At 46.7% G+C, this 24,141-nt stretch overlaps 1 protein-coding gene across 1 annotated transcript in view; it reads right to left on the minus strand.

Annotated features, from left to right (window-relative positions):
* The window catches only part of CREBBP (CREB binding protein), an 846,007-nt gene that overhangs the window by 229,983 nt on the left and 591,883 nt on the right, over positions 1-24,141 (minus strand). The window contains exon 22 of the mRNA XM_030211575.1: positions 6,110-6,187. Within this exon, the coding sequence (XP_030067435.1) occupies positions 6,110-6,187 (78 nt within the window). The remainder of the gene's footprint in view (positions 1-6,109; positions 6,188-24,141) is intronic.

Here is a 24,141-nt window from a genome sequence, read left to right on the forward strand (position 1 = left end):
CGAACACTATGAGCTGTGATATGACCCTCAAGAGTCAGCCCAGCTTGGGCATAAGTGAAGGAAATGCAATCTGCTAGCCAATTGGAAATGGTGCGTTTCCCGACAGCAACTCCCCTTCTGTTGGGATCAAAAGAAAAACATTTGGGCGGACTGTCTGAAGGGGCTTGTCTGCTCCACACAGAAGGCCAATGCTCTCTTGCAGTCCAATGTATGCAACTGACGTTCAGCAGGGCGGGTATGAGGACGGGGAAAAAATGGTGGCAAGACAATTGGCTGGTTCAGATGGAACTCCGACACCACCTTCGGCAAGAACTTAGGGTGCGTACGGAGAACTACTCTGTTATGATGAAATTTAGTATAAGGAGCATGGGCTACCAAGGTTTGGAGCTCACTGACTCTACGAGCTGAAGTAACCGCCACCAAGAAAATGTCCTTCCAGGTCAAGTACTTCAGATGGCAGGAATCCAGTGGCTCAAAAGGAGGTTTCATCAGCTGGGTGAGAACGACACTGAGATCCCATGACACAGGTGGAGGTTTGACCGGGGGATTTGACAAAAGCAAACTTCTCATGAAGCGAATAACTAAAGGCTGTCCAGAGATAGGCCTACCTTCTACACGATAATGAAAAGCACTAATTGCACTAAGATGAACACTTACAGAGTTGGTCTTTAGACCAGACTCTGACAAGTGTAGAAGGTATTCAAGCAGGGTCTGTGTAGGACAAGAACGAGGATCTAGGGCCTTGCTGTCACACCAGACAGCAAACATCCTTCATTTAAAAGAGTAACACCTCTTCGTGGAATCTTTCCTGGAAGCATGACTTGGGAGACACCCTCAGAAAGACCCAAGGAAGTGAAGTCTATGTTCTCAAAATCCAGGCTGTGAGAGCCAGAGACTGGAGGTTGGGATGCAGAAATGCCCCTTCGTTCTCAGGGTTGGAAAACACTCCAATCTCCACTGTTCTTCAGAGGACAACTCCAGAAGAAGAGGGAACCAGATATGGCGTTGCCAAAAGGACGCAATCAGAATCATGGTTCTGCGGTCTTGCTGCAGGTTCAGCAAAGTCTTCCCCACCAAAGGTATGGGAGGATACGCATACAGAAGGCCCTTCCCCCAATGAAAGAGAAAGGCATCTGACGCTAGTCTAGTGGCAAAAAGATCCACCGAGGGGGTGCCAAACTCCGGGAAGATATTGCGTACCACGCCTGAGTTGAGCGACCATTCGTGAGGTTGCATTATCCTACTTAATCTGTCAGCCAGACTGTTGTTTACACCTGCCAGATACGTGGCTTGGAGAAACATGCCGTGACAGCGAGCCCAAAGCCACATCTGGACGGCTTCCTGACACAGGGGGCGAGATCCGATGCTCCCCTGCTTGTTGACGTAGTACATGGCAACCTGATTGTCTGTCTGAATTAGAATAATTTGATTGGACAGCCCATCTCTGAAAGCCTTCAGAGTGTTCCAGATCGTTCGCAACTCCAGGAGATTGATCTGAAGACCTGATTCCTGGAGGAACCAACCTCCCTGAGTGTGGAGCCCATCTACATGAGCTCCCCACCCCAGGAGAGATGCATCTGTAGTCAGCAGTTTTTGAGGCTGAGGAATTTGGAACGGACATCCCAAGGTCAAATTGGATCGAACTGTCCACTACTGAAGGGAATTGTGAAAAATGGTGGACAGATGGATCACAGCCTCTAGATTCCTTGCAGCTTGATACCACTGGGAAGCTAGGGTCCATTGAGCAGATCTCATGTGAAGGAATGCCATGGGCGTCACATGAACTGTGGAGGCCATATAGCCTAGCAATCTCAACATCTGCCGAGCTGTAATCTGCTGAGACGCTCGAACCATGGAAACGAGAGACAGAAGATTGTCCTTGTCTCGGGAAGATAGGCCCGAGCTGAATCCAGCAGAGCTCAAATGAATTCTAGTTTTTGAACTGGAAGAAGGTGGGACTTTGGGTAATTGATGACAAACCCCAGTAGCTCCAGGAGTTGAATAGTCATCTGCATGGACTGAAGAGCTCCTGCCTCTGAAGTGTTCTTCACTAGCCAATCATCGAGATAAGGGAACACATGCACTCCCAGTCTGCATAGCGACGCTGCAACTACTGCCAGGCATTTTGTAAAGACCCTGGGTGCAGACACGAGACCAAAGGGTAGCACACAATACTGGAAGTGCTGTGTTCCCAGACAGAATCAAAGATACTTCCTGTGAGCTGAAAGTATCGGAATGTGAGTGTAAGCATCCTTTAAGTCCAGAGAGCATAGCCAATCGTTTTTCTGAATCATGGGAAGAAGGGTGCCCAGGGAAACCATCCTGAACTTTTCTCGGACCAGATATTTCTTCAGGGCCCTGAAGTCTAGGATGGGATGCATCCCCCCTGTTTTCTTTTGCACAAGGAAGTACCTGGAATAGAATCCCAGCCCTTCTTGCCCTGGTGGAACGGGCTCGATCGCATTGGCGCTGAGAAGGGCAGAGAGTTCCTCTGCGAGTACCTGCCTGTGCTGGAAGCTGAAGGACTTGAGCTCCCGGTGGACAATTTGGAGGTTTCGAGATCAAATTGAGAGAGTACCCAGACCGGACTATTTGAAGAACCCACCGGTCGGAGGTTATGAGAGGCCACCTTTGGTGAAAAAATTTTAACCTCCCTCCGACCGGCAGATCGTCCGGTACAGGTGGCAGCTATGCTCAACTGGAGCAAGTCAAAAGCCCGCCCCTTGCTTTTGCTGGGGAGCTGCAGGGGCCTGTCTGGGCGCACGCTGTTGATGTGAATGAACTGGGGCTGAGCCTGAGAAGGCTGTCGGGAAGGTGGATTGTACCTACGCTTACCATAAGCATAGGGAGCATTCCTCCTTCCTCTGAAAAAACGTCTACCTGTTGAGGTCGATGCTGAAGGCACCCAGTGGGAGAGTTTGTCGAGGGCAGTTTCCCGCTGGTGGAGCTGCTCTACCACCTGCTCAACCTTCTCGCCAAAAATATTATCCACCCGGCAAGGAACATCCGCAAGCCACTGCTGGGTCCGATTGTCCAGGTCAGAGGCACGCGGCCATGAGAGTCTGTGCATCACTATACCTTGAGCAGCGGATCTGGATGCAACATCAAAAGTGTCATAAGTACCCCTGGACAGGAATTTATGACATGCCTTCAGCTGCCTGATTACCTCTTGAAAAGGCCTGGCGTGCTCTGGAGGGAGCTTATCCACCAATTCCGCCAGTTGCTTAACATTGTTCCGCATGTGGATGCTCGTGTAGAGCTGGTAGGACTGAATTTTGGACACGAGCATAGAGGATTGGTAGGCCTTCCTCCCAAAAGAGTCTAAAGTCCTAGCTTCTCGCCCCGGGGGCACCGAGGCAAAATCTCTAGTATTTCTGCCTCTCTTGAGAGCCACAAATCCACAACCGCAGAGTCATGAGGTAACTGCAACCTCATCAACGCAGGTTCTCCATGGATCCGATGTTGGGACTCTGCTTTCTTGGGGATGGTGGGATTAGATAAAAGGTTTCATCCAGTTCCTCAGCAATGTCTCCTTGAGGACATTATGCAGAGGGGCAGTGGATGACTCTTTAGGTGGCGAAGGATAGTCCAGGACCTTGAGCATCTCAGTCGTGGGCTCATCCTTATTTACAACAGGGCAGGGAATGCCCACAGACATTTCACGGACAAAGGAGGAGAAGGACAGACTCTCCGGTGGAGAAAGCTTCCTCTCAGGGGAAGGAGTAGGATCAGAAGAAGACCACAAGACTCCTCGGAAGAGAAATATCTGGGGTCTTCGCCTTCATCCCAGGAGGCATCCTCCTCGGTATCGGACAAGAGTTCACGAACTACAGTCCGAAACCGTCTCGACGCCGAGGGACGATGTCCTCGATGGCGATGCCGAGAGGTTGACTCCCATGCCGGTGGCGACGAAGCTCTCTCCATCGACGCTGACAGGGAGTCGACCTGGGTGGCAGCCGAGGCCGATGCCGCAAGCGGTACCGGCGTCGGAGACCTCACCACAGGCGTTGGAGCCAGCCACCTCTTCCATCGTCGGTACCGAGGGCGCAAACACCCCCGTTGCCGGAACAGAGCACTGCAGCAGCCCTTCCAGAAGGCCTGGAAGAATGGCTCGGATGCTCTCCCAGACTCGCTGTCGAGGAAGGATGGGAGGCCGGTGCAGTCGAAGTCAGAATCTGTGAAGGCCTGGGAGGCGGTACCGGGCTGTCCGGAGATCGACGCACCGACACCTCTTGTATGGATGGGGAGCGCTCCTCCCAGCGTCAACCCTTTCCGGGTGCCGAATCCTTCGACGCCCCAGAGCTCCCGGTACCGTGCCTCGAAGGAGACTGGTGCCGATGTTTCTTAGCCTTCATTCGAAGCACGTCACCGGTACTCCTCGGTACCGACGAGGAGGACGTGGAATCCACACGCCTCCTCGGGGTCGGGTCCTGCCCAGCAGGAGTCTTCGAGACGGGTGGAGACCCACTCGATGGCTCACTGCTCTCAGCTAAAGGTGAATTTCGGACAGCCATTACCTGCGCTCCTGATGTCGATGCCATCCCCGGTGCAGATGTCGACGCCAAGGAATCAGTCGGAGCTCCGAAAAGACAGTCCCGAAGAGCTCTTCTCGACGCCTGTGTCCGCTTTTTAAAACTCAGACACAACTTACAAGCGTCTGGGCGATGGTCGGGCACAAGGCACTGGACACACCAGGAGTGCAGGTCAGTGCTCGAGATAGACTGTTGGCACCGAGCACACTTCTTGAAGCCGCTGGGAGGCTTCTATGACATCAGCGGAAAAATTGCGGCAGTGAAATCAAACGGTTCACTCGTGCCAACAAAGGGCACAAAAAAGGAGAACTGCGGATGGGCGGCCAAAAAAGGCCGCAACGGAAATAAAAAAGAAACTTGCCAGGGCAAAAACTAAGAAAAATATGGTTTTTGTTTTCCTTAATGAAACTAGAAAACGAAAAAAAGACAAGGAAAAAGGCGACCTAAAACAAAAAGAAAGCGATGCGCGAGCAAAGGGCGTCTATGTTTTTCCTGGGACCTATGGGAGACAGAGTGACACGCAGCCACTCTCCACCGCAGAAAACAAAAAACTGAGGCGGGAACGGACGCGAGCGGGCGGGAAGATGGTCGCACATGCGCAGTGCATCCGTCTCGCACTCTTACTGGCTGTCGCAAAGGTCTTGAAGATTTTGCTGGAAAATCTCCGGACGCCGACCCACATGTGAGAACAAGCAGCCTGCTTGTCCTCGGAGAACAGTCTGATCGCTATTTCTGGAATTGTATAAATTTTATATTTTGTGCTATGATTTTGCACTCTACATCTAGGTCTTACTGGTAAAACTGCAATCAGATTTGTAACCTGCCTAGAAATAGGATAGAAATACTTAAATAAATTAATTAAAAATATAGTTAACGGACGGTTACTGTTCTGCTCTGATGTCACTTCCTGTTTCTGGGACCAACACAGCCAGCGGCAACATGAACAAAGCAATTTCCCCATGTCTACCTGCCTTGTTAGTTGTTGGTGCTGTCACTGCCATGCAGACTGGGAGAAGTAGCAACCCGGTGATCATGTGCGTGAACAAGGTGGGAAGAGGAAAGGGAAAAAGATGAGGCAATACAGAATAGTAGTGGTGAGGAGAGGAGAGATGGAGTCATGCTGGGGGGAGGGAAGAGAGAGGAGAGGTCCTTGATAGTTCAGAGAAAGGGAAGGCAGAGAGAGGAGATGCTGCATGGAAGCGAGGCGCGTTAACCTTTCATGTGATCAATAGTACTACAGAAATATACTGGAAAATAAAATTGTTTGTTGGCTGGTTTGTGATTAATCGTGCAATTAAAAGCTGTAATTGATGTGCAGCCCTAATATTTACCTAAGTGGCGTGTTAATATGTGGTAACAGCTTCAGAAGTGATGGGTATGTATTTTTAGTGTCTCTCTTTTAACGGACACCAACAAAAAGCAAAACAGGAGAAAATGTGTGTGTTTTTTTAAGATAAAATATTCTCAATACAGTATTATTACTTGATGTCTGTATTTCTAAAGTACTGATTATTATATAGTAGGTATAATTATGTGATAACGAAGAATGTTATATTACAGTATACAAAGATACTTACCCTGAAGGCCAAATAATATCATAATGAAGTACACAAATTTGGTGCATTTTCCTCCCGCATTCTTTGCAATCAACGAAACTAGAGAAAAGATTTTTAAAAAGTTAATCATCATATCAAGATTTAAATGATTACTATCCTAATCAATGAGCAAATATACAAGGTGTGGAGGAGGGACCAAATGGGTATTTCTGGTTGTGAACCACTTCATTCTCTCATAACCCTCTGTTTACTAAGCCGCGCTAATGCTGACTTCTCCCATTCACTTAGCAGACTTAAATTGGGCACTGTCCTAATAACAATTTTTTAAAAACTACAACTGACATTGTTAGAAATGTATTAAGTGTAATATTATAGCTGCTAGCAGCACTGCTATTATCTTTATTTACCCTAGACTAATTCTGGAACAGTTTTCAAAATGTCATTTTTAATTTATGAATGTCACATCACAATAATTTTGTTTATATTTTGTTTTCTGATTTTGGATTCAGTGACTGATTACTAAAATTAGCAGATTTCAGTTTTTGTAAAGGTTGTACAAGAAAACCTAAGTCAGGATGATTCTTGGAAAAGTTTACAATAAGACAAGAGGTGGAAGGAAGTTTCCAGTTCCAATACAAAATGTAATCTAACAGAAACAGTATCTTGGCCAAAAAAAAGGCTATGAAAATCAAATGTTCCACTTTTATTATGGTTATGACCATGAGAAGTATGGGAGGATACATACATAGCAGTCTCACCCCCCCCCCCCCCCCAAAGGAGAGAGAAGAAATCTTATTTTGGTTCACATTCTGATCTCTTTATGGAGCAGAGTGCTAGAAGATTTCTACACTGAGTTTTGAACTCTGTTACTTATCCCAGTTGTGCATGCCATAACATTGAGACTGAATTAGTGTAATGCACTCTACAATGGTCTGACTACAAAGAGTCTGCACCAGCTCCAATTGATTCAGAATGCTGCAGCAAGACTCATAAAAGTAATGTGACCACATCACACTATGTTTGCAAAAACTTCATTGGCCACTAGTATAATACAGGGCTAAACTTAAGACTCTATGTCTGATCATCAAGGCCCTAAAAGGAAATAGCCCCTTGAAGAACAGGATGACCCTCTACACACCTCCAAGGACATTAAGGTCCTCCCAAGGGGTATCCATAACCACATCCTCTCTAAAAGACATTACACAACGTGATACCCGCAAGCGAGCCTTCTCCGGAGTAGCCCCCACATTCTGGAATGCACTCTGAAATGCTCCGCTTAACACAAGACTATCTCTAATTCAGGAAGCAGGTGAAAGCTTGGCTCTTCAACCAGGCCTTTAATGGAATAAGTAACTAACTTCTTAGTCTCACACACAAGGAGTGAGACAGGCTGCACATACTGCAGCAGGACATGTTTATCCACTCCTATCCTAGCTGAAATAATATTTAATCATCTCTCTGACCTCATGTGCAACTTTCTTTAGTCACTTATTTTCTAATTCCTCTTACTCTCTTACCTAGCTATATGTTCCATCTTTGCTTATACCCTACGCTATTACAATGTTCTATTACATATTGTGTTGACATTATTATTATTATTTACATTTGTACCCCGTGCTTTCCCACACATAGCAGGTTCAATGCGGCTTACATAGTAAATAGAATTACATTACATTAAGTACTATACTATGCCATACTTTTTTTGTTTTCTGAATATTTTTACTGCTGAAATTGTCTACTGGTTATATTTGATTTATACTTACTGTACACCACCTTGAATGAATTATTTCAAAAAGGTGGTAAATAAATCCTAATCAATAAATAAATATGGCAAACCAGTCTGCCTACCAGACCAGTTTCTCTGCCTGCTTGACAAGTGGCTCCCAGAATGAAGGACAATCCAGTGCCAGTCTGGCCAGAAAAGATGTCCAGTTCTTTCCTTTATACTGGCCTCTTCACTTCTGAAAATACAAAGCTGTGTTTCCCAAGCCTGTACTAATGGACCACCAGTCAACTGGGGTTTCAAGATATTCACTGTGAATATGCATGAGATAGATTTACACACAATGGAAGCAGTAAATACAAATCTCACATGAAACCCGAATGACTGAAGACCCCCGTCAGGACAGGCTTGGGAACCACCGACTTAAAACAGAACATAGTATCTTGAACACTTGGACGAAACAACAGACTCTGAATGAGCTGCACATATAAATGAGCTCACCAACCAAGCCTGGATATATCTATGGTCAGCAAAATTATATAATTCTGAATTTAGAATGATGTGACCTGATCAAACTGGAATGGGAGAGCCATCAAAACAAGGTTCTGAGTTTCTCCAATACACCGATTCATTCTTGAAATCTTTGTGTGGTTTGAATTTACCAGAACGTTTACTCTCATGGATATGTTCCATGTGTATTATACCAACCACAGAGGCCCAGTACAGTCAGGATACTTACTTCTTGCACTTTGACTTCTATATCAAAGTTTCTGCTGGCAGGAAAGAAAAATCATGTCTAGCAAAGCCCTTATTAATTTCAATTATATTTGTCAGGCTTAGATTAGACTTTGGATAGTTGATGTCAATTTATAATTTATGTACAGCTGTTTTCTCTTACTTGTGAGCTTTGGGCCTTATTTACTTCTAATCATCTCATTTAATTTTCCTTCTCCCACAATTAATGAAGCAACCTTTGCCTTCCCTCTACCTCTCTCAGATTGCAAAAGTACCCTATTAAAATTTTAACTCTGAGGGTAAGTAGAATAATCATTCACATGTGTAGGTGATGTCATTAGAAGGCCTAACACCAATGGTCTCACAAAGGATTTTATAACAATCTTTACGCTTTCTTGAGCATGCATGCAATTTCCCATTCATATGCCACCTTATAAAAACATGTTAATCCTGTATTTATCTATGAATATACTGGATGTATTCATCTATGGCTATACTGGATGTATTCTCCATCACAGATCTCCTAAGAGGTATTTCTCTCACATTAGGTCTCCTCAGTAAAGCTTTCCCTCATCCCCTTCAAATCAACCACACCCAAATTTAACTAATTACCCTCAACTAGAAAACATGTTTGTATGGAAAATCATCTCCTTGCCAATAGGATAGTAGAAAATCTCCACGATGAAGAGAGTTAAGATCAGCAAACATCTTCTAGTTTCATGTTAAGTATATTGAATCACTTAGTTATCAACACTTCATATCACTCCTATGGAATGTCATCAATGAGACAAACCTAATAGACTTTGAAGTCACTCAAGTTGCTCTTTGGGTCACCAACAACTCTGAGACTGTCTTTGTGGATCTTCCTTATTAATTTTGCCTTGGGATTACACTAACATTCTTCCTTGTCAACTGTTCTGCCTACAGATACCTCCAACCTGGGGTAGGGAACTTCTATTTATTTTTTCATACCCAGGACCTTGGTCAGTTTAGGAAAAGTGTAATTACATCAATTTCCTGGAATTATGGGCTGTAATAAACGGTTCAAAGGTTTTTAAGAGATTGAGAGGTCAATAACATTATCCTAATACAAACAATCAAGTAGTCATGTTCTTCTTGAATGAAGAAAACTACTTTTGCTTTGAGGGGCTGCCAAGTTTATTCTTAAATTTGAAATTTTGCCTCTGATTAACAATGTCTAGTCACATTATACAAAACAAAAATTCATAAGGTATAAACTGGGTCATCTTTCATGGGGCAGCCTTAAGAGCTGTATATCTGGCAGATCCTAACACTTCCAATCTCCTGATCCTCCAAGTGTTCTTTGGACCAGGTCATGACAAAAAAAAAAGAAAGATATTTCTCAAGAGATATCAAGATAAATCTATTAAAGACCTCACTAAAAAAACTGCTTCAAGAAAGCATAAGAAGGTAGATTAGCATCAGACACATTTCCCCTTTATTGGAAGGGACAGGCCTTCTTTATGCATATTTTCCAGTAAACCTAATTGCAAAGACCTTGATAAAACTTAAAAGACACCAAGAAGTATGAACCTCATAGCTCCACCTTGGCTGAGACAAATTTGATTTAAACTCTTCATGAGTTATTCAGTCTATGGCCCTTACAGCCTGGATATTGAGAAGGAATTTATCTACATCTGACTCCTCTGAGACTCTAGATTCTAGGAAATAAAATCACCTAGAAAGCTATGTAGGTCTATGAGAAGATTTTACCATTTTGAATGATGGCAAAACAATAGATCCCATATCTTGCCCTGTCCCACCTAGATGCTGCTGGAATACCGTCCATATCTTTCAGCATGATCTTAAAATTAACACTGTTAGGTCTCACTTCAGTGCAGGTGGTGGATGCTATCACCAGCTAAAAGAAGGGAAAATTAGTTTCTTACCTGATAATTTTCTTTCCATTAGACCCCACAGATCAACACAGAGATGAATGGGTTAAGTCCACCTACCAGAAGGTGAAAACAGAGAGAACACTAGATCTCTGCCATATAGGACCCTATGCAGCAGACTTCCTTTCAGAATGAACCATACCAAAAAATAGATTATCTAAAAAAAAACCAGAACAAAAAAATCCCCTGCCTCCAAGAACAAAAGCAATCAGGAAACAAGCCAAATTATAACCAACTCGCTAGAAATGCCAGCTAGCTGAAGCCGTGGCACCATAAGCAAAGGATGGTACTCCTCCACCAGGAGATCTGCCATAACATGTCCAGCGTGGACGCTCGTGCAAGCAGTAGCAGAATCATGTATGCATGTCTTCCATCTGTTTTTTTTTTCTTTCACGCCTGAAGCCCAGGCGCAGCAAAAGGATTCTTCATGAGCTGCATCCCCGGAAGGACACCACCCAGAAACAAATGCGAATAACAAGGTGGACCTCTGGATTTATCTGTGGGGACTAATGGAAAGAAAATGGTCAGTTAACAAACTCATTTTTCCTTCCATAGTGACCCCCAGATCAATCCAGAGACGCATGGGGTGTAAAAATGCAGTCCTATCCAACTGGTAATGTCTCGTAAAGGTATGGACTGAGGACCACGTAGCTAATCAACAAATTTCCTCAACCAAGACAGACCACGCCTCCACGAAGGAAGCAGCCATGGCCCTTGTCGAATGGGCCTTCAACCGAAGTGGCGGAGACCTCTCTGCCAAAATGTATCCTGCCAAGATTGGCTCCTGAAGACTGTGGGAGGTGGCAGCCTTGGATATAAGGTCCCCCCACTTCTTGTGACCAGAAAATATGATGAACAGATGGTCAGATCTCCAGAAATGATTGGTAATCTCCAAGTACCACATTAACCCTCTACGAATGTCAAGGCAGTGGAGATCATGAAACTCTGTAGGGTAATCCTCCCTACAGAACAAAGCAGGGCCGGTGCTTGGGTCTCTGGCACCCTCCCCCCACCCTTGGTCCAGCATCTCCTTTTTTTTCTTCTCCCTCCCCACTTCTCCCACCCTATACCCTTTTTCAGCCCAGTGCCTTAAAAGGTGAAAAACAAAAGATTTTTTTTGTACTTCACAGGTTTTTTATTTATTTGAAAGCTTCCCATACGTAGATATAAATATCATGAAATAAAATTGAGTATCACTAAAACTGCTTTAAAAAAATTATTGTAGCTGGTGGAACCAGCACTAATAAAGGCTACATTTTGTGCTCCCTTTTCTACACTGGTCTATACAATGCAGTAATATATGGTCAAATTTCAGTGAGGATATCCTGTTTACTGATGGGGTCATCTTAACTGTTGTTGTAATCTGCCTTGGGAAGTATAAACCCACACGGATCTTCACAAAAATTAGGAGATAACTCACAGAAACCACATGAAGATTCAACACAACTCTTTTTTGCGAGGGAGGAAAGGGATCTCATCCTACTGTGGCAACTGAAACACACATTTCTTGGCAGCCCACAGTGAAAAAGTAATCACAGATCCTCAAAACATCCCAATAGAGATTTTTGAAAACTTTTTGAGGTTTCTTTTTCAATTTCAAACGATATCAAAATCACTTTAGTGCTTCACTGCAAATGCACACTCTACAGCCCCTTCTGGCAATGTCCCATAAAAAAACAGGAACTTATCTTAATTCTGCAGTATACAAGTAGCAGCCACAATGTTTGAACTCTGCCCAGTCTGGTCCCAATGGACCCGTTTCGCTGTCGCTTCTTCAGGAAACTGATTACCAGAGGCTGCACTGTCTCGGCTGCAAACCGGGCTGCTCCGCTAATACTGAAGAGCAAAAACAGTCGCAGCCTTACAAATTTCTTCAATGGAGGTTGACTGCAAGTGGGCTACCGATGCAGTCATGGCTCTGACATTGTGAGCCTTGACGTGACCCTCAAAGTCAGCCCTGCCTGGGCATTAAGTGAATGAAATGCAATCTGCCAACCAATTAAGAGAGTGTGCATTTCCCAATGGCGACCCCCATCCTGTTGGGACCAAAAGAAACAACAAGATAGGCGGACTGTCTGTACGGCCTTGTCCGCTCCACAATAGTCAAATACAAGAAGACAAACCAAAAGGAATTACTATAAAGCACAAATAGGAACACATTACAAAGACATGAAGAAATTATACAAACTAAGAACTAAGCTTCTAGACACTAACTCACTTACCACATCAAATACAGACATTCCATTGGCAGATGAACTTGCAAAGTACTTCAAAGAAAAAAATTGTTAACCTACGCAAAACTATCACAGGAGGACACCAATCTCGAAACCTCCTTAATGAACTGGACCCACACCCAGGAGAATACCCAGCAGACTGAACTTGGACAAACTTCACCTTCCTCACTGTTGATACAGTAGCACAGGCAATCAGTAAGTTCTCCACCACTTACTGTAAACTAGACATCTGGCCCAACTATATAATGAAATTGGCCCCCAACAGATTCACTGCAGACCTCACAACCCACCTATACCACATGTTCCAGCAAGGCCTATTCCCTATGGAAAAACACAACATCTTACTCATACCGATAGCAAAAGACTCCAAGAAAGAAACAAATAAAATCATAAACTATCGACCAGTAGCATCCATCCCACTGACAAGCAAATCGATGGAAGGCATTGTAGCCAAACAACTTACAGAATACATCAACAAATTCTCGATACTGCATGAATCACAATCTGGCATCAGACCCCACTATAATACAGAAACAGTATTAGTTACTCTCCTGGCCAAATTCAAGCACGAAATATCAATAGGTAAAAATATCCTCCTACTCCAATTTGACATGTTGAGTGCATTTGATATGGTAAACCACAATATATTAGTAAGAATACTCGATAAGATAGGTATAGGAGGGAATATACATAACTGGATCAAGGGGTTCCTAACTACAAGGACATACCAAGTAAAATCAAATGAACTACAGTGAGCAAACAAGTGCTCCCAATCCAATATCATGACAAAAGTGTAACAAATATGCCTATAAAAAAAACTGAAGCTCTCTATCTATATCCTAATATTTGAAAATATTAACTCTCCATACATACAAGCACTAGCATAAACATTCACCCCAATAAACTCTTTTTTTCATTTTTTCATCTTGGTCTTATGATCACAGTAATGGTATATTAATCACAAGATAAGCACATAAATTTAGTATAAGGTCAAAAGGAATGCAAAGGTGTAGAACTTATACTCAAATGTAAGACATGCTTAAATAAATGTCAAAAAGCAGTAGTCCCTACAGTACAGTAATAATATCTACACTCATCTACTAACATTCATATGCAATGCATTCAATGAACTCCTGAGGCTACTCTCTGTGTGTATCCATTACCAGCTTTTAGACTAGAAACTGGGGGGGGGGGGGGGGGGGGGGGCAACAGTCGCTCAAAAGCGCATGGTTTGGGATAAGGTATCTTTCAAACATATCACCAAAACAGGGAAGATAGGGTATCCTGATAGTGAGGCTGCAAAAGAGACCATAGTAGATCAGGTGTCCTTAAATAAAAATCAGACAAAAGATTGCAAATTAATACTGTCAAGTACCGAGCATTATGTAAATAGGAACAACAAACATACTTTGAAATGTTTATATGCGAATGCCAGGAGCCTAAGAAATAAGATGGGTGAGTTAGAATACATTGCACTAAATGAAAATGTAGATATAACAGGCATCTCTGAGACCTGGTGGGAGGAGGATAACCAGTGGAACACTGTCATACCGGGGTACAAATTATATCATAGTGATAGGGTGGATTGAATTGGTGGAGGGGTAGCATTGTATATTAACGAGAGCCTTGAATCAAATAGATTGAAAATTCTGTAGGAAACAAAACACTTCTTGGAATCACTGTGGATTGAAATTCCATGTGTAAAGAGGAAAAGGATAGTGATAGGAGTGTACTACCGTCCGCCTGGCCAGGATGAACAGATGGATGCAGAAATGTTAAAAAAAAATTAGGGACACAAACAAACTGGGCAACACAATAATAATGGGTGATTTTAATTACCCCGACAATGACTGGGTAAATGTAACATCGGGGCACGCTAGGGAGGTAAAATTCCTTGATTTCAAGGGCAGCTTTATGGAGCAGCTGGTACAGGAGCCGACGAGAGAAGGAAAAATTCTAGACCTAGTCTTTAGTGGAGCGCATGATCTGGTGCGGGAAGTAATGGTGCTGGGGTTGCTTGATAACAGTGATCAAACACATTAGCGTTTAACTTTAAAAAAGGAGACTATGATAAAATGAGAAGAACGGTGCAAAAAAACAAAACAAAACAGAGGAGTGGCTGTGAGTGTCAAAAATTTACATCAGGCATGGATGCTGTTCAAAAACACCATCCTGGAAGCCTAGGACAAATATATTCCACGTATTAAAAAAGGAGGACATAAAACCAAACGACAGACGGCGTGGTTAAAAAATGAGGTGAAGGAAGCTATTAGAGCTAAAAGAAAATCCTTCAGAAAATGGAAGAAGGCACAGACTGAAAATAACAAGAAACAGCATAAGGAATGTCAAGTCAAATGCAAAGCGCTGATAAGGAAGGCTAAGAGGGACTTTAAAAAAAAAAAAAAAAGATTGCGTTGGAGGCAAAAGACACATAGTAAAAACATTTTTAGGTATATTAAAAGCAGGAAGCCAGCAAAAGAATCGGTTGGACTGCTTGATGACCAAGGGGTAAAAGGGGCGATCAGGGAAGACAAAGCCGTAGAAGAGAGATTAAATGAATTCTTTGCTTCGGTCTTCACCAAGGAAGATTTGGGTGGGATACCGGTGCCAGAAAAGCGAACTCTACATACCTGTAGAAGGTATTCTCCGAGGACAGCAGGCTGATTGTTCTCACTGACGGGTGACGTCCACGGCAGCCCCCTCCAACCAGAAACTTCAGTAGCAAAGGCCTTTGCTAGTCCTTGCGCGCCAATGCGCACCACACATGCGCGGCCGTCTTCCCGCCCGAACCGGCTCGTGTTCGTCAGTCCCATATGTAGCAAGACAAAGACAAGGGAAGACACAACTCCAAAGGGGAGGCGGGCGGGTTTGTGAGAACAATCAGCCTGCTGTCCTCGGAGAATACCTTCTACAGGTATGTAGCATTCGCTTTCTCCGAGGACAAGCAGGCTGCTTGTTCTCACTGATGGGGTATCCCTAGCCCCCAGGCTCACTCAAAACAACAAACATGGTCAATTGGGCCTCGCAACAGCGAGGACATAACTGAGATTGACCTAACAACTTATCCAACTAACTGAGTGTAGCCTGGAACAGAATAAACATGGGCCTAGGGGGGTGGAGTTGGATCCTAAACCCCGAACAGATTCTGAAGCACTGACTGCCCGAACAGACTGTCGCGTCGGGTATCCTGCTGCAGGCAGTAATGAGATGTGAATGTGTGGACAGATGACCACGTCGCAGCCTTGCAAATATCTTCAATAGTGGCTGACTTTAAGTGGGCCACTGACGCTGCCATGGTTCTAACATTGTGAGCCGTGACATGGCCCTCAAGAGCCAGCCCAGCCTGGGCGTAAGTGAAGGAAATGCAATCTGCTAGCCAATTGGATATGGTGCGTTTCCCCACAGCCACTCCCCTCCTGTTGGGATCAAAAGAAACAAACATTTGGGCGGACTGTCTGTTGGGCTGTGTCCGCTCCAGATAGAAGGCCAATGCTCTTTTGCAGTCCAATGTGTGCAGCTGACGTTCAGCAGGGCAGGAATGAGGACGGGGAAAGAATGTTGGCAAGACAATTGACTGGTTCAGATGGAACTCCGAAACCACCTTTGGCAAGAACTTAGGGTGAGTGCGGAGGACTACTCTATTATGATGAAATTTGGTATAAGGAGCATGAGCTACTAGGGCTTGAAGCTCACTGACTCTACGAGCTGAAGTTACTGCCACCAAGAAAATGACCATCCAGGTCAAGTACTTCAGATGGCATGAATTCAGTGGCTCAAAGGGAGGTTTCATCAGCTGGGTGAGAACGACTTTGAGATCCCATGACACTGTAGGAGGCTTGACGGAGGGCTTTGACAAAAGCAAACCTCTCATAAAGCAAACAACTAAAGGCTGTCCTGAGATCGGCTTACCTTTTACACGGTAATGATATGCACTAATTGCGCTAAGGTGAACCCTTACAGAGTTGGTCTTGAGACCAGACTCAGACAAGTGCAGAAGGTATTCAAGCAGGGTCTGTGTAGGACAGGAGCGAGGATCTAGGGCCTTGCTGTCACACCAGACGGCAAACCTCCTCCATAAGAAGAAGTAACTCCTCTTAGTGGAATCTTTTCTGGAAGCAAGCAAGACGCGGGAGACACCCTCCGACAGACCCAAAGAGGCAAAGTCTACGCTCTCAACATCCAGGCCGTGAGAGCCAGAGACTGAAGGTTGGGATGCAGAAGCGCCCCTTCGTTCTGCGTGATGAGGGTCGGAAAACACTCCAATCTCCACGGTTCTTCGGAGGACAACTCCAGAAGAAGAGGGAACCAGATCTGACGCGGCCAAAAAGGAGCAATCAGAATCATGGTGCCTCGGTCTTGCTTGAGTTTCAACAAAGTCTTCCCCACCAGAGGTATGGGAGGATAAGCATACACCAGGCCTTCCCCCCAATCCAGGAGGAAGGCATCCGATGCCAGTCTGCCGTGGGCCTGAAGTCTGGAACAGAACTGAGGGACCTTGTGGTTGGCTCGAGATGCAAAGAGATCTACCAAGGGGGTGCCCCACACCTGGAAGATCTGGCGCACTACTCTGGAGTTGAGCGACCACTTGTGGGGTTGCATAATCCTGCTCAACCTGTCGGCCAGACTGTTGTTTACGCCTGCCAGGTATGTGGCTTGCAGCAACATGCCGTAACGGCGAGCCCACAGCCACATGCTGACGGCTTCCTGACACAGGGGGCGAGATCCGGTGCCCCCCTGCTTGTTGATGTAATACATGACAACCTGGTTGTCTGTCTGAATTTGGATAATTTGGTGGGACAGCCGATCTCTGAAAGCCTTCAGAGCGCTCCAGACCGCTCGTAACTCTAGGAGATTGATCTGCAGATCGCGTTCCTGGAGGGACCAGCTTCCTTGGGTGTGAAGTCCATCGACATGAGCTCCCCACTCCAGGAGAGACGCATCCGTAGAGAGCACTTTTTGTGGCTGAGGAATTTGGAAAGGGCGTCCCAGAGTCAAATTGGACCAAATCGTCCACCAATACAGGGATTTGAGAAAACTCGTGGATAGGTGGATCACGTCCTCTAGATCCCCAGCAGCTTGAAACCACTGGGAAGCTAGGGTCCATTGAGCAGATCGCATGTGAAGCCGAGCCATGGGAGTCACATGTACTGTGGAGGCCATGTGGCTAAACAATCTCAACATCTGCCGAGCTGTGATCTGCTGGGACGCTTGCATCCGGGAGACGAGGGACAGCAGGTTGTTGGCCCTTGTCTCCGGAAGATAGGCACGAGCTGTCCGAGAATCCAGCAGAGCTCCTATGAATTCGAGTCTCTGTACTGGGAGAAGATGGGACTTTGGATAATTTATCACAAACCCTAGTAGCTCCAGGAGTCGAATAGTCATCTGCATGGACTGTAGAGCTCCTGCCTCGGATGTGTTCTTCACCAGCCAATCGTCGAGATAAGGGAACACATGCACTCCCAGCCTGCGAAGCGCTGCTGCTAGTACAGCCAGGCACTTCGTGAACACTCTGGGCGCAGAGGCGAGCCCAAAGGGTAGCACACAGTACTGGAAGTGACGTGTGCCCAGCTGAAATCGCAGATACTGCCTGTGAGCTGGCAATATCGGGATGTGCGTGTAGGTGTCCTTCAAGTCCAGAGAGCATAGCCAATCATTTTCCTGAATCATGGGAAGAAGGGTGCCCAGGGAAAGCATTCTGAACTTTTCCTTGGTCAGATATTTGTTCAGGGCCCTTAGGTCTAGGATGGGACGCATCCCCCCTGTTTTCTTTTCCACAAGGAAGTACCTGGAATAGAATCCCAGCCCTTCTTGCCCGGATGGCACGGGCTCGACCGCATTGCCGCTGAGAAGGGCGGAGAGTTCCTCTGCAAGTACCTGCTTGAGCTGGAATCTGTAGGACTGAGCTCCCGGTGGGCAATTTGGAGGCTTCGAGGCCAAATTGAGGGTGTATCCTTGCCGGACTATTTGAACAACCCAACGGTCGGAGGTTACAACCTTTGGTGAAAAACTTTCAACCTCCCACCGACCGGCAGATCGCCTGGCACGGACACGTTGATGTCGGCTATGCTCTGCTGGAGCCAGTCAAAAGCTCGTCCCCTGCTTTTGCTGGGGAGCTGTGGGGCCTTGCTGAGGCGCACGCTGCTGACGAGAGCGAGCGCGCTGGGGCTTAGCCTGGGCCGCAGGCTGTCGAGAGGGAGGATTGTACCTACGCTTACTAGAAGAGTAAGGAACAGCCCTCCTTCCCCAATAAAAACGTCTACCTGAGGAGGTAGATGCTGAAGGCTGCCGGCGGGAGAATTTGTCGAAAGCGTTATCCTGCTGGTGGAGCTGTTCTACCACCTGTTCGAATTTTTCTCCAAAAATGTTGTCCGCTCGGCAAGGGGAGTCCGCAATCCGCTGCTGGATCCTATTCTCCAGGTCGGAGGCACGCAGCCATGAGAGTCTGCGCATCACCACACCTTGAGCAGCGACCCTGGACGCAACATCAAAGGTATTATACACCCCTTTGGCCAGGAATTTTCTGCACGCCTTCAGCTGCCTGACCACCTCCTGAAACGGCTGGGCTTGCTCAGGAGGGAGCTTGTCCACCAAGCCCGCCAACTGCCGCACATTGTTCCGCATGTGTATGCTCGTGTAGAGCTGGTAAGACTGGATTTTGGCCACGAGCATAGAAGAATGGTAGGCCTTCCTCCCAAAGGAGTCTAAGGTTCTGGAGTCTTTGCCCGGGGGCGCCGAAGCATGCTCTCTAGAACTCTTAGCCTTCTTTAGGGCCAGATCCACCACACCAGAGTCGTGAGGCAACTGAGTGCCTGGGTCCCCATGGATCCGATACTGGGATTCGATCTTCTTGGGAATGTGGGGATTAGTTAGTGGCTTGGTCCAGTTCGCCAGCAATGTCTTTTTTAGGACATGATGCATGGGTACTGTGGACGCTTCCTTAGGTGGAGAAGGATAGTCCAAGAGCTCAAACATTTCAGCCCTGGGCTCATCCTCCACAACCACCGGGAAGGGGATGGCCGTAGACATCTCCCGGACAAAGGCCGCGAAAGACAGACTCTCGGGAGGAGAAAGCTGCCTTTCAGGGGAGGGAGTGGGAATGAGAAGGAAGGCCATCAAACTCCTCGTCAGAGAAATATCTGATGTCCTCCTCCTCCTCACCATCGGTATCGGACACAAGTTCACGAACCTGCGTCTGAAGCCGTGCCCGACTCGACTCCATGGAAACATGGCCACGGTAGGAGCGTCGAGAGGTGGACTCCCTTGCCAGCATCGGTGAAGCTCCCTCCGCCGACGTAGTCAGGGAGTCTGCCTGGGAGGTGGCCGTAGCCGGTACCGCAAGCAGTACCGGAGACCTCACCTCGGGCAAGGGGCCAGCCGGCGCCTCACTTGATGGTACTCGGCGCCTCACTCGACGGTACCGGTGGCACAAGCACCCCCGGTACCGGAGGGGAAGGGCGCAACAGCTCTCCCAGAATCTCTGGAAGAACGGCCCGGAGATTCTCGTGCAGAGCGGCTGTGGAGAAAGACTGTGAAGCCGAAGCAGGCGTCGATGTCAGAGTCTGTTCCGGGCGTGGAGGCTGTTCCGGGATGTCCAAGGGGGAACGCATCGACACCTCCTGAACAGAGGGTGAGTGGTCCTCCCGGTGCCGATGCCTACTGGGTGCCGACTGCCTCGGTGACCCAGAGCTCTCGGTACCAAGACGGGAAGGAGACCGGTGACGATGCTTCTTTGATTTCTTCAAGCGAAGCATGTCACCGGAGCTTCCCGGTACAGACGAGGAGGACGTAGAATCCAACCGTCGCTTCCTCGGGGCCGAAGAAGGTCGATCTCGGGGGGGCTGTACCGCAGGAGCCCTCAGGGCAGGGGGAGACCCACCCGAAGGCTCACCGCCACCAGCACTCACCTGCACTCCAGCGAAGCACCACCGTCCGACCACATCAGCAACAGTGGAGGTCGCGGTACCACTGACGTCGACGCAGCCTTTCGATACCTCGGTACCGACGGTGCCGAAGGAAGGGGCCTCGATGCAGTCGATGCCGAAGGTAGAGGCCTCGATGCAGTCGATGCCGAGGTCGAAGACTTCGATGCTGTCGACGTCGATGCACTCGATGCCCGTGCTGTTGTCGTCGAAGAGCCCGAGAACAACGTGTTCCACTGGGCCAATCTCGCTACCTGAGTCCTCTTTTTTAAAAGAGCATAAAGACTGCAGGCCTGCGGGCGGTGCCCAGCCCCCAGACACTGAAGACACGAAGCGTGCCTATCAGTGAGCGAGATTACCCGGGCGCACTGGGTGCACTTCTTGAAGCCGCTGGAAGACTTTGATGACATGGGCGGAAAAATCACGCCGGCGAAATCAAAATTCGCGATGATGTCGAAGGGCACCAAAAAGAAGGGAGAAAAACCCGAATCGAGGCCAAATAGGCCGGTCCCGAAAGCGAAAGGAAACTTACGCGGGGAAATAGCTGGAAACACGGGAAAAGGGTAAAGACCAATCGGTTTCTCTTTTTTTTTTTTTTTTTGCGAAAATCGCGAAGACGCGCGAGGTCAACTTGAGGGGCACGAAACGGCGGTAAAACACGACCGTCCCGAGCGCGGACAAAAGAAGACTGACGAACACAAGCCGGTTCGAGCGGGAAGACGGCCGCGCATGCGCGGTGCGCATCGGCGCGCGAGGACTAGCAAAGGCCTTTGCTAGTGAAGTTTCCGGTTGGAGGGGGCTGCCGTGGACGTCACCCATCAGTGAGAACAAGCAGCCTGCTTGTCCTCGGAGAATGGTATTCGAGGCTGACGAGTTGGAGAAACTTAATGAATTCTCTATAAACCTGGAGGATGTAATGGGGCAGTTCTACAAATTGATGAGTAGCAAATCTCCTGGACCAGATGGTATTCATCCCAGAGTACTGATAGAACTGAAAAATTAGCTTGTGGACCTACTGTTAGTAATATGTAATTTATCCTTAAAGGGCGTGGTACCGGAAGATTGGAGGGTGGCCAATGTAATGCCGATTTTTAAAAAAGGTTCCAGAGGAGATCTGGGAAATTATAGTCTGGTGAGTCTGACATCGGTGCTGGGCAAAATGGTAGACACTAAGAACAAAATTACACAGCATATTCAAAAGCATGGATTAATGAGACAAAGAGGTGTATTTTCAAAGCACTTAGGCTTCCAAAGTTCCACAGGTTTCTATGGAACTTTGGAAGGCTAAGTGCTTTGAAAATAAGCCCCAAGTCAATATGGATTTAGTGAAGGGAAATCTTGCCTCACCAATCTACATTTTTTTGAAGGAGTGAACAAACATGTGGATAAAGGTGAGCCCGTTGATATTGTGTATCTGAACTTTCAGAAGGTGTTTGACAAAGTATCTCATGAAAGACTCCAGCGGAAATGGGAGAGTCATGGGATATGAGGTAGTGTTCTATTGTGGATTAAAAACTGGTTAAAAGATAAAAAAAAGAGAGTAGGGTTAAATGGTCAGTATTCTCAATGGAGAAGGGTTGATAGTGGGGTTCCCCAGGGATCTGTGCTGGGACCGCTGCTTTTTAACATATTTATAAATGACCTAGAAATGGGAGTAACTAGTGAGGTGTCATGTCCCCTATTCAGGATATGGGCAGCTGAGGATAGGGCGGCCATCTTGGATGTGGGCATCTCCAGGATAGGGCAGCCATCTTGGAGCTGTGTCTTAGGTTATGGCAGCCATCTTGGAGTTGGGCAGCTTCAGGAAGGAAGGCCATATTTGGGTGTAGGGCGTCTCCTCTGATGGGAGCAGCTATCTTGTGACAGCTGCACATGCTTGAGCCTAATTCCTGCACTATTTAAAGCCCTGCCACCAGTCCTTCCTTGCTTCGGCTTCTATTTGGTTCCCGAGTAGTGGCAGTGCTTCTGATGTTTCTTCTGATTGCTACCTGGTCCTGACTTCTGCTGGTATCCTGACTACTCTCTGCCTGCCCTGACTTCTGCTGGTATCGTGACTACTCTCTGCTCGCTGCCTGCCCCAACTTCTGCTGGTAGCCTGACTACTCGCTGCCTGCCCTGACTTCTGCTGGTATCGTGACTACTCTCAGCTGGGTGTCCACCTCTATCTCCGCCTCCGCACCACCTGCGGTCCGCAGTCCGCCAACCCTGTGGTTCCGGAAGTCCTGTTGGCCGCCAGCACCTGGGGGCTCAACTCCCGGGCAACGGCAGTCGCCACAGGTGAAGACTAGGGGTTGTTCGGCTGTCCGCTGGGGGCTGGTGTCTACCTTCACCTCAGCACTCACGCTGGATCCAAGGCTCACGAGATTCCAGTTCGCGACAAGAGATAATTAAATTTGCTGATGACACAAAGTTATTCAGTCATTAAATTACGGGAGAATTGTGAAAGATTACAAGAGGACCTTACAAGACTGGGAGACTGGGCGTCTAAATGGCAGATGATGTATAATGTGAGCAAGTGCAAAGTGATGCATGTGGGAAAGAGGAACCCGAATTATAGCTACGTCATACAGGTTCCACGTTAGGAGTCACAGACCAAGAAAGGGATCTAGGTGTCATCGTTGATGATACGTTGAAACCTTCTGCTCAGTGTGCTGCTGCAGCTAAGAAAGCAAATAGAATGTTAGGTATTATTAGGAAAGGAATGGAAAACAAAAATGAGGGTGTTATAATTCCTTTGTATCGCTCCATGGTGCGACCAAACCTCAAATATTGTGTTCAATTTTGGTCGCCGCATCTCAAAAAAGATATAGTGGAATTAGAAAAGGTGCAGAGAAGGGTGACGAAAATGATAAAGGAGAGGAGACGACTTCCCTATGAGGAAAGGCTAAAAGCAGCTAGGGCTCTTCAGCTTGGAGAAAAGGCGGTTGAGGGGAGATATGATAGAGGTCTATAAAATAATGAGTGGAGTTTTTTGTATTCTTGTTGTTTATTTATGGTTCTTCACAGTGCGTTTTATCTAGCAAGAAAGGTGCCAGTACTCAAATGCCAGGTCACCCATCAGGGCTGGGGGTGATCACTGAGGGACCCTTCCCATAATAGCCAGGCCCCCTGCAACCACTCACAAAATCTATGACATGGCAGAATTGGTGTGTAGAGCCTGAGGTTCTCATTAAAACTTGGGGACCAGGGGTCAATTTTAGCAGACAATGGAAAAGGTGCTGGTACTCAGTACCCCCAAGTACCCCCTCAAAAAAAGCCTTGGTTCATAATAAACAAGATGGGGGGAAACTATTGAAAACTGTTTTGATGTTTTAATATGAAAGGTGGTATAAAGAGTTTGATTAAATTTAACCATTACTTATGAGGAGTGGCATGCCAACCCTACCCCCAGCGGTGATCTAGGTAACAGACAATTGCAAGATTAGGGGGTCATGGATTTGAAATACTGCCATTCTGTGGTATGACCAAAGCAGTTTAACGTCTATTATATGCAGAAACATGGCCTGTATAGGAGGGTGGCAAGCAG

Source organism: Microcaecilia unicolor, chromosome 8 (genome assembly GCF_901765095.1).
Source record: "Microcaecilia unicolor chromosome 8, aMicUni1.1, whole genome shotgun sequence".
Taxonomy (NCBI): domain Eukaryota; kingdom Metazoa; phylum Chordata; class Amphibia; order Gymnophiona; family Siphonopidae; genus Microcaecilia; species Microcaecilia unicolor.